This window comes from Pseudomassariella vexata, assembly GCF_002105095.1.
Source record: "Pseudomassariella vexata strain CBS 129021 chromosome Unknown BCR38scaffold_8, whole genome shotgun sequence".
In the NCBI taxonomy this organism is placed as follows: Eukaryota; Fungi; Ascomycota; class Sordariomycetes; order Amphisphaeriales; family Pseudomassariaceae; genus Pseudomassariella; species Pseudomassariella vexata.
Genome location: NW_024467963.1, coordinates 18,400 through 33,198, shown reverse-complemented (window position 1 = coordinate 33,198; position 14,799 = coordinate 18,400). Strand labels below are relative to the sequence as shown.

The following is a 14,799-nucleotide window of genomic DNA, read 5'->3' as shown; positions in this document are numbered from 1 at the left end:
GTGTTCCAGCTGTAAGTCACCTGGTTGTAGTGAGTCTGCGAGGGTTGGCCTTCACACTACACACAACAGAGCAGATAGACAGATCAATCAAGACAGGATCTACGCAGAGTCATCAATAGAGGATTGAATCCCTCAGTTAGTAATAAATTCTACGCGAACCGTAAGATTAATCCTATTAAGGCGATCGATATAATAGAGGGCCTTTTCTTCGGCTTTAGATAGTAGTTTGTTAAGTCCTCCGTAGTTTTTAGTCTTCCTAGCTTACTTAACGCGGTATCGGACGGTCTCGCGGTTTACGCCGCTTTCTCGCGCAATCTTGGTAATTTTAGCTTAAGGATACTCTTACATATAGAGGATGGCTTCCTGTAGCTGTGAGTCCATTGCGATTAGAAAAAGCTGATGAATTGATGAAGATAGGATAGGTCGAAGTTAAAAGTGTTGAGAAACTGGCCAAGTTGGTGAGCTCAAGCGAATCCGAAATAAGTGGGGCATGGCACGGGTACAGAAAGTGATAAGCCACCTAATCATGAGTCATTACATATAGCTTCCAGACCATCACAGCAAGCTACTGCTTTATCTTGCTATGCGGCTTTCATTGTTGGTAACGCTGTCGCTTCGAATGGCAGTGCATATCAACCGAGGAATGAACATCAAACATAACAATAAGCCTTGGACTTCCCCAGGACTGACTGGGTAAGTGCCAACAATCGTGAAGCTGTGGGATGTCCATAAATGCAGCACTAGCAATAGGAGTGGGCCAAGGGAATGAACGCGGAAGTTTCGGGCCGGGGAGTTGCTGACGACTTGCAGATATGCAACTAGCGATGTCCTCGTTAATTATGTCGCGTCGCCCTTGCAGTTTGCAGTGCGTAGCAAGTTGTCGGTCCAATTGCGGCCGAGGGAACATCACGTTTCGGCCATCTGCGTACTTCGTACTGTATACCATTGTTTTTGATTCCTAGACGTGACGCGACCACTGCCTCCACATAATGGCTTCAACGTCCACGACATTCTTGACCTAACCACTCAAGTCACCGCCTTAGCCTGGCGACAAAACAACACAATGGCACCGGAGCCGCCCATCACTCGCCGCAAGAGAACTCGTCCTCAACCAGATGATGAGGTCATCTTGTCACCCGCACCGGCGTCCTCAGCTAAAAAGCGGCGGCTTAACGATGCGCATGCCTCGTCACCATCAACCCCCAAAGCCTTTTCAGCTCTCGCTTCCGCAATAGGAGGGGCTGGAGGGGTTCTTGGAGTCGGTCGTCGAGTCAGCACCAACAAGCTGAATGGCAGGTTCAAGCATGGCTGTGAGGCACTGGAATCAAGCGACGGCGAATCTGCACAGGATTTACAAATAAAATCGAACAGACCGGCAGTGAAATGGGGCAAATTTGGCTTAAAAAATCCCTACGTCCGAGATGCAACCAAGAGCGTCTACGATGTGCCAGATTCGGGAGATGAGCTGGAGGACCCGACCCACGCAAATGACTCTGCGAACGGCTCTGCGAACCCACAGTACACCCTCCCAAGCACGGGACAAAGGGCGAATGGGCCTTCGAAAACAGCCAATGCCTCGCCAAAATGTTCTGCTTCAAGTCGGGCAGTGCGCGGTGCAAAGAAGCATGACGAATACGAATTTTCACATGAAGAATCGGAAAGATATCCACCACAACAAGGGGCGGACATCGGCACTACCGACGATATTGAAGAAGAAGAAGCTGGCGGGAAAGGATCAACAACACGAGGCAGCCTAAGAGGTTTTACAGGCCGCCGGCAGGAGATTGCCCAGAAGCAGCCACCAACGCCTAAAGGCATATTGACACCGCGGCGCAAAAGACTTGGAAGGCCGCCTAAAAGCGTTGCATTTGACAGTGAAGACAATAGAAAAACTCCCGAGGTGTTTTTTGCGGATTTGCCGTCCAAGTCAAAGATCGCATCACAAGCGAAGTCCAAGCCAAACGTCGCGGCCCCAGTGGGCAAGGGCAAGGCCTCCGCTGCAGACGATAAAGAACAAGACAAGGAAGAGGAGGAGGAGGAGGAAAGCGAGGATGACGAAGTCTGTGTTATATGCTCTAAACCCGACTCAAAGGGTGGGAACAAGATCATTTTCTGTGACCACTGCGAAAAGGCATTTCACCAAAAGTGCTACAAAGTGCCCGTGATTCCGAAAGGCGACTGGTTCTGCCGGGGTTGCCTGCAAGAAGATGCATTGCACAATGAACAACAAGCCATATTTCCTGGATTACAAACCGGATCGCAAGAAGTCAGCACCTCTAAAGAACTGCCTGATATCCCCAACTTCGAGCGGCATCTCCACACAATGCAACGCGTGCTGATCGACCGGTGCTCCGGAAGCCGGCGCATCAAACTTACTGGTCAGACTGAAGCGTACGAGAAGACCTTCCAATTGGTAGAACAGACTATTTTGGCAGGCGAGGGTAATTCCATGATGATTATCGGCGCACGAGGCTGCGGCAAGACAACTGTAAGCGCTCCAATGCTTTTCTCTATCACGCGTTGCTAAATTGCGTGACAGCTCGTGGAAACTATCGTTTCCGACCTTGCTGCCGATAATAAGGAAGCATTCCATGTTGTCCGGCTGAACGGGTTCATCCACACTGATGACAAGCTTGCTCTGAAGGAAATATGGCGTCAACTGGGAAAAGAAATGGCCGTAGAGGATGATTTGGTGAATAAGGTGCGTCCAACGCTGTCGCGTAGCCAACCACCAGAGACTAATGCGATGAAGACCAACAATTACGCCGACACCCTGGCTACGCTGTTAGCTTTGCTTTCCCACCCGTCAGAGATTACTGGCACCGAAGAGGGGCTGACGTCCGAATCTGTTGTTTTCGTCATTGACGAATTTGATCTGTTTGCGACACATGCCCGGCAAACGTTGTTGTACAACTTGTTTGACATCGCTCAAGCTAGGAAAGCCCCGATCGCCGTACTTGGCTTGACTACGCGAATCGATGTCGTGGAGAGCCTGGAGAAGAGAGTCAAGAGTCGGTTCAGCCATCGATATGTACATCTCTGTCTGCCCAAGAGCCTGCCTGCGTATTGGGACATATGTAAACAAGGACTTTCAATTGATGAAGAGGATATCGAGTCTGAAGGTTTCGACACCACTTTAGCGGGGGTCGAAGAGTTCCTGCAATACTGGAACGAAAACATCGAGGTCAGCAAGTTGCCCCTGCCAGTCGGGTTTCGGCTATCGCTGACAATATCTCTAGAAACTGCAAAAAACGCCATCCTTCCAAGATCATCTGGAGTACCATTTTTATACGACAAAGTCGGTCCCAATGTTTCTGACGACATGGGTGCTCCCACTCTCTGCTCTGTCCGCCACATCCCCCGTCCTGCAGGTTTCGTCTTCATCGGTGTTATCTGTTTCTTTGGACGCTCCAGATTCGAAGCTTCACCTCTTAGCTGCTCTGTCAGACCTCGACCTCGCGCTATTGATCGCTGCAGCCCGCCTCGATATTGTGGCGCACACCGACACGGTCAACTTTGCCATGGCCTATGATGAGTATAGCTCCCAAATGGGCAAACAAAGGTTGCAGTCGGCGAGTTCCGGCATGTTAGCACTTGGCGCCGGAGGCAGAGTTTGGGGTCGTGGAGTAGCCGCCATGTCCTGGGAGAGGTTGGTCGCTCTGGGGCTTCTGGTACCTGCGGGCATAGGAGGAAGGAGCAACGCGATACATGGGGGCCTCGAGGGCAAAATGTGGAAACTTGATGTAACGTTGGAGGAGATACCGGCGGCCGTCGAGCTGCCTGCATTTCTCGGAAAGTGGTGCTCCCAGATTTAGTTGGAGACAGGCCAACTTACCATCAGTCGAGACTTTTGCTAGACGTTGGTTACCGGTCAGTCCCCTGCGGTTATACACCAGAAATAAACATCCTAGTGCCAGGGTGTTCATCTTTGACTACTTAGACGGCCGGAGCAACATTTCCCGGGACGTTGTAGCGCCACATGAGAGTTGAATGCGCCAAGCATTTGCCTATTCGGAATCTTCTAGTTCTATTTCGGACCTAACACTAACCGCTTACAAACATGTCGGTGGGTGTCACAGCCGCAAGAGCTCCACCACCCATGGCGCATGGACGGGTTCGCGAGAAACAATGAGATCATTGGTTCCCTTAGTACTGAGACTAGGATCTCATTACTTGGTACATCAGTGTTTCTGGTTCGTTTACTTAGCACGAACCCCATAAAGGTTTTGTCCACCTTGCACATGCCAACTTAGAATCCTGCCGCGCTTCCAGACCTTCTATTCAGATCACTTTGGAGGGCGGGCGTGCCAACAAGTCGGCGGTAGGTGTTCTTCGTTGGGGATTGTTGAGCTCTTTGACTGCTGCCTTACGTTCTCATCCCATCGTTTTTCCTGTGACCTGGTTTCAATGCGTCACAACATCTCAGATCGCGCATCCATACTTTCTCCTCTGTTGTCGACCAAGCTGTCTGCCATCTAAGCAGCTTATTTACAATCAACTTTAGCATATCGCCAGACGAGCTGGGTCCAAACAGTGGCTGCTTACTCTTATCGTCTCATCTTCTTTTCCAGCCATCGCCCTTACGCTGGGCCTCCTTTTGCTTCTCTTCTTGTTCGCCGCCTCCTCCATTCATTTCTTCTAATATCGCCTCAATCGAGCGCTCTCGCGCAATCCCAGCCATCTCTTCGGTTCATCAGTTGCTTCACCCCAGGCGTCGCGCGCAATGTCGAAGAAATCCACCTTCACGACCATCACCCCCCTGCCGCCAGGCATAACGCGCGAGGTGGTCGTCCAATTTCTCCACAACCACCAGGAAATGATCGACCTGAACCCGCTCGTCATTGAGCGCCACCCCATCAAGCCGCCGCCACACGCGACGGCCGAGGAGTACCACTGTACGTGGTGGAGCCTGACGGACAAGGTCTCCTATCTACCGGGTGGCATGGCGACGGGCGACATCACCTACACGTGCGCGTTCCACGATCTGCCGACGGGGCTGCAAACCCACTGTTACGCACCCATGGGAACAGACATTCGGGATCGGTGGAGAGTCGAGGGCACGCTTCCCGGCGAGCCGATCCAGCCGATAGAACTCGGGATAGGCGCGCCCATGCATGGGCTTTACATCCGTGAGGTAATGGGAACCCCTCTTCCCCTAAACAGATCTTTTCCCTCCCTTGAAGCTAAAATGTGTCTGCTATCTCGACAGGATGTCGAACTCCGTTGCAATTTCATCATGTCCTCCTTCGTCAAGAAGACGCTCAAAAAAGCCCACGGGGCACTGGTAGACCGCCTCTCAATGAGAGCGCAAATCGCGACGGCCGCCGATCTGAACCAGCGCATGTCCATACAGCGCAGCGCCACGCGCGACAGCGTCCATTCTCCGGGCGGAAGTGACCGGTCCAATGGTGGTGTCGCGCCGTCGCGTACGAACTACCACCAGTACAGCAATAGCGATAGTGGCTTCTCCATGCCTATCACGCAGTATTCACCATCCTCTCACGCAGGAAATGTGTGGTTCAGCCCCCCTCCGCAGTATCAGCAGATGGGAAGGAGCCCAGGGCCGGGGGCAAATTGGGAAGTGGATCAGAGTCCGGGGGCTCCATCGGCGCATGTTCCGGATGTGGTGGGTCTCGGGCTGGCCTCGGTCCCGTATCACGTCTCGGGTCACCATAATAGGTCAGGCTCCATGCCAGCGGGGCCAGGTCGTGATGCGTTCGGGAGAGTTAGCTGGTATGCTTTGCAGAACTCATCGACGGCGGGTGCTACTACTCAGGGGCAAATGCAACAACAGGGACAGGGCTGGCCGAGTCACACGAACTCGCACTTGCGCGATTCGAATTGCATGGCGTTGACACCGCTAAATCCGCATCGAGGTTCGATGTCTCCACCGCCTCAGATTCCGCCGTTGCGATTGAATGAGCATGATGAGAAGGAGGGGTATAATGCTTATGACCCGAGGACGTCGGGACAGCAGCCGGCGAACGAAGAGTTCTTGGCTGAATTGGAGTAGGGCCGGGAGCCACGTAATGTTGCTGAATTAGATGGATGGATATTGCGTTGTTGGGAGCATGTGAGGCTGGTTTGCTTACCCGAGTAATGGTCAGAGCTGTGTTGCAGACGAGAGCAGTGCTTTGGATAATACCCCACGTCATTCAAGTTTATACCATGGAGAAGAGCGCGACATCGTTAATGAACTTCCGTATTTGATTGTACCCTGTATGCGGAGAACCGGGAACAAACAAGTCGTCGCACCCAATACTAATTAGGAAACAACAAATGTTATGGAAAAGCTCCGCTATGCTGTTGCCGTAACCCTCATCCCTGCCCCAACTTTAGCATGAAGTCATCAGTGCCCCGCTATGGCGGGGTACTCGCACCCACTGAAGGTGTAGTTGATCTAGCTCTTGCAGATGGTGCTCAGCTCGTTGATGACAACGGTCGTGTTGTAAAAGGCGTGGTTGACCGGGACAGTGCCCCTTGGGACCGCCACCGACTCGGTTGCCATGGAGAAGTTCATGGCCATTGCATTGAGTCCGACTTGGGGGCGACGCGGCGGAAGCGGAAGAGGAAGGGGGCCAGGGTCTTCATCTGTATTGTTGATAATGGTCGTTTCTGGACTGGACTGGAGAACTAATGATGAGTTCGAGAACAAGAAGAAATAGAAGCAGCTGCGGTTGCGTATCATGTAGCGAGGGACTAAGAAATGAGTGAACAGTCCAATGCATAATATCGAGGAAAACGAAAGCTCTCGTAAGTATGTGGGTATCCGTTTCCTAATATACACCAGCCATGGTGAGAGAAGACCAGCCTGCTTGTCTAGGAGATAATCTGGAATTCGACACACAATGCCCAGTCACTCAGCAAAACCCATTACATATGCACAACAAACCCGAATACTTTGTTGTCGTGGAATGCGGCGACTATCTTAAGTCGCTGTTCCATTCTTCACCTTGGCCAGGTCCCATATTAGACATGTCAACGCATATCAGGCGCAACGGTGGTTAAGGCGAGTCTTGATTTTCATCTGGGAGTCCATGGCAGCCAGTACGCCCATCCCCCAGCTCATATATACAGTTGGCTGAAAGATGCCGGCGGTCATTTCTTCCTGTACAGTCCCCTTCAGCTTGCAGAGCTGTCTGCCTCTTGTCTTCTTGCTATGTCCAGCTTTCCTTCTGACAATACTCCTGGCCATGATGGTGAGCCAGACGAGAGTGCCCCTCTGAGTCGCTGATCCGTTCAACCCTTTGAGCCCTTGGCGAGGTGCATTTCGTCGGTAAAGTCTTCCGGAAAGCCGTCCCGCTCCGCGAGACTGGAAGGAATCTATAATTCTCGAACGCTAAACACCCACACATCTCAGGTCTCTTTTGGTTCGTGGCTGATATAAAATATGTCCACTTGAGCCAATCCATCGCGGCCATCTGGAACCGTCCAACGAGGGGAACGAGGGGCTCTCTCTAAGTTGCTTTATCCTTTGAACGCCGCCATGTCCAGGAAACAAAAGAGTCTTGGGTGAGATGATCAAAATCGTATTACGTTGAGCGGTCAGGTAAGGAGGGAAATGATCACGCGTCAAGTGTCGCACGCCCGGGAAACGCATACCGCAACGGTGGACATAACGACCGGCCCCGGCCAGCAATGCTCTTCGTCACTTCCGGTTGGACCGGCTTTGGCTTCTCTCAGGCATTCGAGGAGCACCGGGAGCACCGGGAGCACCGGGAGGACCAGGGGCAGCCGCAATGGCGTCAAAGTCATAATTTTTTAATGTCTGCTCATATTTGGCATTGCGTAGGAACTTGGGTACAGAGTCCTGCGAAAATGGTCAGCTTACTATTCGACATACCGTATGCCAGTATTTTGGGGACTTACACTAGCCATCAACTTGAAAACAGCATTCTGAGCATCCTCGAAAAGCGCTGTTACCTCGTGTAGCGTGTCGATCATGGCGACGTCCTGTCCGACGGCCTTTGTCATGCGAGTCGCCAGATTGTTGCGAAGTTGATGGTCGATGTTAAGCTCACAAGGAGAGCCAGGGGCTAGGAAAGCATTGTAGATGCCATAGGCTTGGGCCATGATCTCCTTAATGCCATCCATCGACGTGGCATTGGGATTCTTCTGAGCAGATCGGATGGCATGTCGGCAACCGCGTACAAATTCGTCCACGTCCAAATAGAATGACAAGTTCTCCTCGCAGTGCGTCTCTCGCAGGTTCTCGCGGAAGAGCAGTCGTAGTGCAGCGTCGGTCAAAATTTTGTCAAGCCGTTGCGTGTTGGAGTCACGAGCAATGCCGCCACGAGCAGGCTGCACTCCCTCACTTTCCGACGTCCGCCCTCGGGTTCCACCGCCGTTGATGATCTCCCGGCCCTTGGCCGTCATTTGGTAAATGGCGTTCTTCGTTGGTTGGAAATGTGCCGCAGAGGGAGATGACGCCATGTAGACTCGGTCTTGTTGGATGGCTTCCATAAGTTCGTATTCCACAAATGCAGCCGCCATCTCGTAGCTCTCGACACGTGCCACTGTCGTACAGCAGTCCATGAGCCAGTCTGAGCAAGCTCTGCCCGTAAATGTGTCCTTGTACGTCTTACCGGCCACTTTACGTTCGCTCGCCATCTTGACGCCCGTCAAGCCATCTTTGTAGTCGCTCAGGGACTCGTTGTCGGCTGCATTTACGTTGTTCTTGATGTTCATGCCGCTGGTACCGATGAATCTCCTGAAGACGACTTCCATCGTCCCCCGGTCCATGACTAGCTTGTCTAAAGCAGTCTCCCTTTCGAGAATGACCAAGTTGCTCACCCCTGTTGCGATGAGGTCGCCAATTTGTCGTTGTTGAATACCGTTCCTCGAGCAAAACCGATCCAAGATGCAGACGCCCTTGGAAGTCAGTTGCCACACAGAGCCCTTCATGGTATATGTAGATTGCTTTTTGCCGTCGGCAGACTCAATGAACCGTGCGTCGAGAAAACGCTGGCATATATTTCTAGCCATGTCTTTCGCCATGGAAAATGTTGTGGTCGTTGTGGTCGTGACAATGCGCGACGGGTCTTTCGGGTCCGGCATGCGGTTAGACTGCGAGAACTTGAGGGAGCCTAGATTGTTGATTGCATCTTCCGACAGAAATGTGTGTTCGACTCGGGTCAGTCGCACTCGATGTGCCGATAACGGAAGCAAGCTAACAATGAGCGTTGAAAACAGGTCCTTGAAGTCCTACAATGAAGAAAATGGCATCAGCACAAGCCCAGGGTTTGCATAGAGTATGCCGTCAAGTCATTGCTGGATTCAATGGTGGAAAGAAATCCTTGTGGCACTGCAGTGGCAGCCGACTGCAGAAGCGTGACAGGGCGGGCTGGGGGATTGTCACTCACCCTCGTGAAAGGACGCTCGTCATCCGTCATACGGAGCAACCTGGAAGATGTTTGATGCATCTTGTTCTCTAAAGCAGGGATCCGAATGGGTGGTGTTGTGTTTGGGTTCGCCTCCGTGTAGGGCCTAGAAATAGGATCCCCCAGTAGCGACAGGTGACTGGAGCGCTTCGCCTCGACTTGTGAGCTCGGAAGGATGGGGTTCGTAGAAGATGACGAGTTATTAGAGGAGGCACGAAGCCTGGAAAGAGAAGCAATCGTGTCGGCGGTGGTCTGGTCAAGGGCGCTCGGAGGTGAATCAAGCGCGACAGAGAGTCCACTGATGGACTGACGACGACGCACCGTTGGCTCGGATGTGATCCTGTCGAAGGCGGCAGAGGCGAAGGCAAATAGTCCTCCGCTTTTCTGAGACTTGGGCGATGACAAAGAAGAAGACAATTGGTGTTGGTGTGGTCGGAACGTGTTTAGGGAAGCAATTGGGCCGTCGGCAGAAGGTTCAACGTGGATTCCAGAAGTACTAGGTTTGGTGCTAGAGGCGTGGCTCACATGGGCATTAGCTGTTGTGCGAGGCGCCGCGTTGTTTTTGTTAGGGTGGTGCGGTACAGATTGCTGCTGGTACTGGTGCCGGTGCTGTTCTAGGTCTAGATGGCTGGGCTCGTGGTTTTTTGTCAACGATTGGGACAGAGCAGCCATCTACCATTAAAACAGAAAAATGTCAAGAATGTAATTTGGTTGGCAGAGAGGAGTCAGAAAGAAGGAAGACTGGGAAAGAGGGGGTAGACTGAGAGAGGAGAGAGGTATCAATTGTAGATTGGGGTGTAACAGGCCGGCCATGGGGGGTCGCATGGGTTGCAAGGTACAGCTTGGAGCGGGTACTTTTGCCCACTCACAGTGCTTAGGATAAGGAAATGGCACCATTTGTGCAGTGACTGGTAACAACCTAAGGCCCCATCCACCTCACTACAAAGACAAGGGTGTGTGCCCCTGAGGCGCAAGGCACCTAACCTCTTAAAAACAAAAAAGACAAAAACCAGTATTTTTGGAGCCCAAATAAATAATGATATGGCAAGCAAAGACGATGGAGTAGCGACCAGTGGCTAACTGGCAGTTGTGTGAATGTGTTAACGCTCTCACAGTGCGGTGGGTCGAGCTAGCCGAAAAACTGATGAGGCGGCTTGCCAAAATAAAGTAAGGAGCATTCGAAATCTTGGGAGTGGCAGCCACCTTTCCACACTGCCGTTGGAACCCCATCCATGCCATGTGCGCAATATGAAGAAAAAAACTATGTCCCACACCCAGGGCCACAGTCCCACGAGGCAGTGACATGGAGCAGATCACAAACCCCTGGAAGCCCTGGCATTTGTAGCACCCTGTTGATTTGCTCCAGTTGGCACTTACAAAAGTAGTTGTAGCCAACTCCCAAGATATGGCGAATCCCGAAGGACGAAAATTGGCCGCCGCCTCCTTCACCGTCATCCCAGCTCTTACTTGTAGCTTTGGCACGGTGAGGAAATCTTGAGAATGGCAGGCCATAGAAACCAAAATTTTCAACTGTTAGCAGCACCAATGTCACAAGCGCGGGAAGCAGGATTGCGTCGTGGTTGAAACAGCTTGCATGCAAGCATATTCGCCGGGCAGTATATATTCGTACACGGCAATTCCGGTAATGCACGTGCACCCAGTGATTGCCTTGGTGTACGATGAGATCAGTCGCCGCCGCCCGCTGTCTGTGTTTCCTCGAACTGGGACAGATCTGGGGACGCTCAAGCGCTATATTGCAGCTTGGTTTAGAAATGACAAGAGACCTGCCGTGCGCGCTGGAGCACATTACAGGGCCTGTGGTGTGGTGGTCACAGGACAGAAACGGCCTCAACTGACCCCAAGTAAAATTGCTGGATGGGGAGCTATGGCATGGCATGATGACTGCTGCTACTGCCATGCCATTGAGTGTGGCTGTTTGGTTGGATCCCTCAAAACGATGCAGCATTGGTCTGTCGAAGGCGTCATTGACCCAACTTTGGACTACCATGCAATAATTCAACGCCAATTCCCGGTTACTATTCCCGGTATGCCCTTCCTCCTGCTGCAACACGGCGGAGTATTTGATGTGGGACGGGGTGATGGCGGCGTTTGCATTGGCATGGCCGACAAGGGTGTTTGTCGTGTGGGTGGAGCCAGAGAGGAGAAAATGCCATGCTTGCCATGCTGCCATGAAATGTACATGCACGCGGCCACACGGCTGACAGTCAACCCCACTTGGATGTAACGGTACCATGGCCCTCCCTCTCTCCGACAGCACGATTCGCCCGGCCGACAGATCTGCGCGTGGCTGGCAGGGATTATTCCCACAAGGCCTGTCCAGGCTCCTTTTTGCAGGTGTGGTTCTCCAGCCGTAACAGGCCGTTTTTCTCGCTCAAGGTCTGCTGCACCAAGCCAAGCACCAACAGCAAAAGTCGTGACTCCACATGCACCTGCTCGTCTTGTGTCCTGCTGCTGTGACATGCCACATGCCTGCTACTGCCAGTTACAGCCCGAGCTTAGGGAACTCGGGCCGGCTGGCAAAAAATATTGAGGAAGACGGCGTGTCCGCGGCACCGTATACAAGTCCGGGTAGACCGGGCTCTGCGAAATTGCAGTCATATCCATCGAATCCTTACTCCGGATTCAATCGGAGTGGAAACCCAACAATGGCAGGCGTTGAAACTCAAAGAGCGTCACCGCCTATCCGAGCATTCCTGACTGCTTGTAGCCGGTGCAGCTTGTGCAGTACTCCGCTGGGACTTGCTCTGAGCAACTGTCAAAACACCAGATCCCGGGTTCAACCGAGCCAAGCTCCACTCTGCCTCGCTCTCGTAAAGCCTCCCTCCAAGCGCTTGGCTGGCATCAAACCATCCACGGCAAATCCTCACCTCCAGTTGGAAATTAGGTAAAGCGTTCGGGATGGCAGAGCAACATACTTAGTAGTGGAAGTGGAATCCTGGGGTTGGAAGTCTGAGACGCTTCCATGAGGGCCACACTTGCAGTCCAGAGACTATTGAAACTCTTAAACCACGAGCAAGGGTTGGCATTTTCCCCCATACGACTGGAAGACTAATGGGGTCTCAAAATCAAACTTTTGAGAACGATTTAAAATAAAACACAATACGCACCTTGGCAAGAATAACTCCAGCTGCTCTTGAGGTGACTATTTCCAGCCGGCACGGGGTGGTCGGCTTTACTGATGGGTTGATAGCGTCTTGGTAGGCGTGTTACCAGCAGCAGTGAGCACAAGGCCAAATCGGGACCGATCGATCTGAAAACGTAGCTGTTACCTAGCGAGCAGTGCTATGCTGAGGCCCGGTAATGGAAGAGGTACTGACTAACAGATCAGTTCACGCTTTTTCGTCCCAAGAGTTGTTCCTTCAGTTTGTGTACAATAATTGGTGCAAGGAGTTCCAAGTCAAACGGTCTGTACTTATCCGTTCTGTCAGCCTCTACATGGCCAAAAAGCAAAAAGCTGAAACCGTTGACGAGAAAAAATGGCAAATGTGGCGTTTGGCGACTCTCGATCGCTTAGATCTTCTGCCCCGGTTTTACCACGTTTTCTTCCTTTTTTTTTTCTTACCGCCTGTACCGCCACTCGCTGTGGATCTAGATTCCACAAATCTTCTAGAATAGCTGAAGAAGGACGAGACTGCAGCATGAATGAATGTTCTGAGGAAAAAGCACGCCCTACCTGGAATAATACCCACACTGCCAGCCTTTGACCGCTGGGGCTGAGCGGCCAGTTTAGATATTTCCGCCGTCGCCTTGTTATTCTAATGTAGAGCACGGAGACACAAACCATATGAACCAAGGGTGTTGACCAAGCTGACGTTTGTAACCCAAACTCAACAGCTGCATGCCCTTCTTGGTACGGAAGGTCCTCAAGTCACCAAGTACAACGTCGACATCGACACTGGTCAGCAGGATTACACGGGACCCCTGCCCTGGCATCTTTTACCACGTGGGAATGGAAGCCACGACCCACGGCACAGGCTATGGGTCCCGAAAGGGGAATCTCAACTAATCCCCCTGTGGCAATCACCTACGTTTTATCTTCAACTTCAACTTGGCAAACTCTGAATACTCTCGTCAAGCCAGAAGAACCCATCGTCGCCATTCGCAGAGGAACATACTCACAAATGCAAAACGCATTATCAGGGCTGCAAAAAAAAAAAAACGTCATAGCCCTTGGCTTGGAGTGAATGCATTGGATTAGCACTGGCCGACATGTCCCAAAAGTCATGGTACTCAACAAACAGGGAACACACGTGTGTACGAAATACCGTTTACTCGACAAGCAGAGAACGCGACCGATTCACCAAAAGCCCCAGCTACAGCTATGTACGACACCGACGGATGCTCACAGGACAAAAACCGTTGACCCAGACATCTGGTCTCAACTCTGCGGCATGGCGCTTCTTCTGCGGCGTCTTGTTTGGCGAATTGCCCACCATTCAGACGTGCCAATGAAAGCGCACTTTCGCGAGAGCGAACTCGAATCCTACCCAGATGTGCGTACGAGGGTACATTGGGGTACTTCGTAGCAGCATCGTCTACCTTTGGAAACCCAGTTAGGCCTGGCAGCTAAACCAACAATCATCTTGGACTACAGGTAACACTCATGTAGTCGGTCCAATCACCCGCTCTCTCTGATTTCCGTCAGTCATCCTTCTAGAAGCCTTCTGAAACTTGACAAGGGTGAGAGAGTAACCCACTGTAACAGGTAAGAAAGCAAAACGTGGGGTTTCCCTGCCCATGAAAAGGAGAAGTCGTTTTGAGATAGAAATGTTCCGGAACATCCTGATCATGGCCCTGACGATCAAATTAGCGATGTCTAGAGCCCACAACCTCGCCAATCTCTGCTCCAATCGCAGACATCTGACGGAGTTCGGACACTGTGCCCACCCAAACCGCACGCGTGCCAGTGGGACCATCATCAACAAACCAACCAACCTAAAGATCTCGACATAACAAGCATGCTGGGTTGGATAACCCACTGCATTGGAGATGAGAAGTCACACGCGCTTGCAATCTTTCGGATGAGATGACTTATGACGTTGACCATTCTTACAGAGGCAACATACGGAGTAGGTAGGGGAAGATGTCCAATTCAAATCCTCTCCACTCTTTGTGTTTGAGAGGGATCTGCACTGTCAAAATCTACCGACTTCTCTCCAGACTCCTTCAGATTCCGGAGATTCTGAACGGCTAGAGAGTTCACAATTGACCAGGGGATCTAAATGTGTAACAGCATTGACCCCCTTTTGCAATGGATTACACCAAATAGGGTAAATTCGACCCTTGATGAGATCATATCTATTCAACCGATAAGGCTAAAACTTACACATTATATGGTAATTAGAAAGGACAACTATATATCAAGTTTTGCAGTATCATTGTTTATTATTTTTCCCAA

General features: G+C 51.6%; 4 protein-coding genes across 4 annotated transcripts; 2 read left to right on the top strand and 2 right to left on the bottom strand.

The window, feature by feature from the left end:
* Nucleotides 1–1,063: 1,063 nt before the first annotated feature.
* BCR38DRAFT_515754 (origin recognition complex subunit 4 C-terminus-domain-containing protein) lies at nucleotides 1,064–3,815 on the top strand (the record flags this gene model as incomplete). The annotated part of the gene is made up of 3 exons (XM_040865084.1): nucleotides 1,064–2,488; nucleotides 2,540–3,184; nucleotides 3,240–3,815. The coding sequence occupies 3 exons, from the start codon at nucleotides 1,064–1,066 to the stop codon at nucleotides 3,813–3,815; spliced, it is 2,646 nt and encodes an 881-aa protein (XP_040714544.1).
* A 908-nt stretch (nucleotides 3,816–4,723) lies between these two features.
* BCR38DRAFT_301850 (uncharacterized protein) lies at nucleotides 4,724–5,326 on the top strand (the record flags this gene model as incomplete). The annotated part of the gene is made up of 2 exons (XM_040854569.1): nucleotides 4,724–5,134; nucleotides 5,210–5,326. Coding segments are annotated over 2 exons (528 nt in total), but the record flags the coding sequence as incomplete, so codon positions are not given.
* A 2,208-nt stretch (nucleotides 5,327–7,534) lies between these two features.
* Nucleotides 7,535–9,819, bottom strand: BCR38DRAFT_216750 (regulator of G-protein signaling). The gene is made up of 3 exons (XM_040854201.1): nucleotides 9,363–9,819; nucleotides 7,870–9,204; nucleotides 7,535–7,810 (listed from the first exon to the last, which is right to left on the bottom strand). Exons 1-3 carry the CDS (start codon nucleotides 9,420–9,422, stop codon nucleotides 7,649–7,651), a joined length of 1,557 nt encoding a protein of 518 aa, XP_040714542.1. The 5' UTR covers nucleotides 9,423–9,819; the 3' UTR covers nucleotides 7,535–7,648.
* Nucleotides 9,820–10,176: 357 nt separating this feature from the next.
* Nucleotides 10,177–10,898, bottom strand: BCR38DRAFT_435379 (uncharacterized protein). Its single transcript, XM_040860369.1, has one exon. The coding sequence runs from the start codon at nucleotides 10,890–10,892 to the stop codon at nucleotides 10,368–10,370; it is 525 nt and encodes a 174-aa protein (XP_040714541.1). The 5' UTR covers nucleotides 10,893–10,898; the 3' UTR covers nucleotides 10,177–10,367.
* Between the last annotated feature and the right edge of the window lie 3,901 nt (nucleotides 10,899–14,799).

Excerpts from the sequence above, each read along its gene's own strand:
- BCR38DRAFT_216750 (XM_040854201.1), bottom strand. The coding sequence starts at position 9,422 with ATGCATCAAACATCTTCCAGGTTGCTCCGTATGACGGATGACGAGCGT. Across the intron at positions 9,205-9,362 it reads ACGAGCGTCCTTTCACGAGG|GACTTCAAGGACCTGTTTTC; the intron begins GTGAGTGACAAT and ends TCTTCATTGTAG. Across the intron at positions 7,811-7,869 it reads TTTTCAAGTTGATGGCTAGT|GACTCTGTACCCAAGTTCCT; the intron begins GTAAGTCCCCAA and ends CCATTTTCGCAG.
- BCR38DRAFT_435379 (XM_040860369.1), bottom strand. The coding sequence starts at position 10,892 with ATGGCCTGCCATTCTCAAGATTTCCTCACCGTGCCAAAGCTACAAGTA.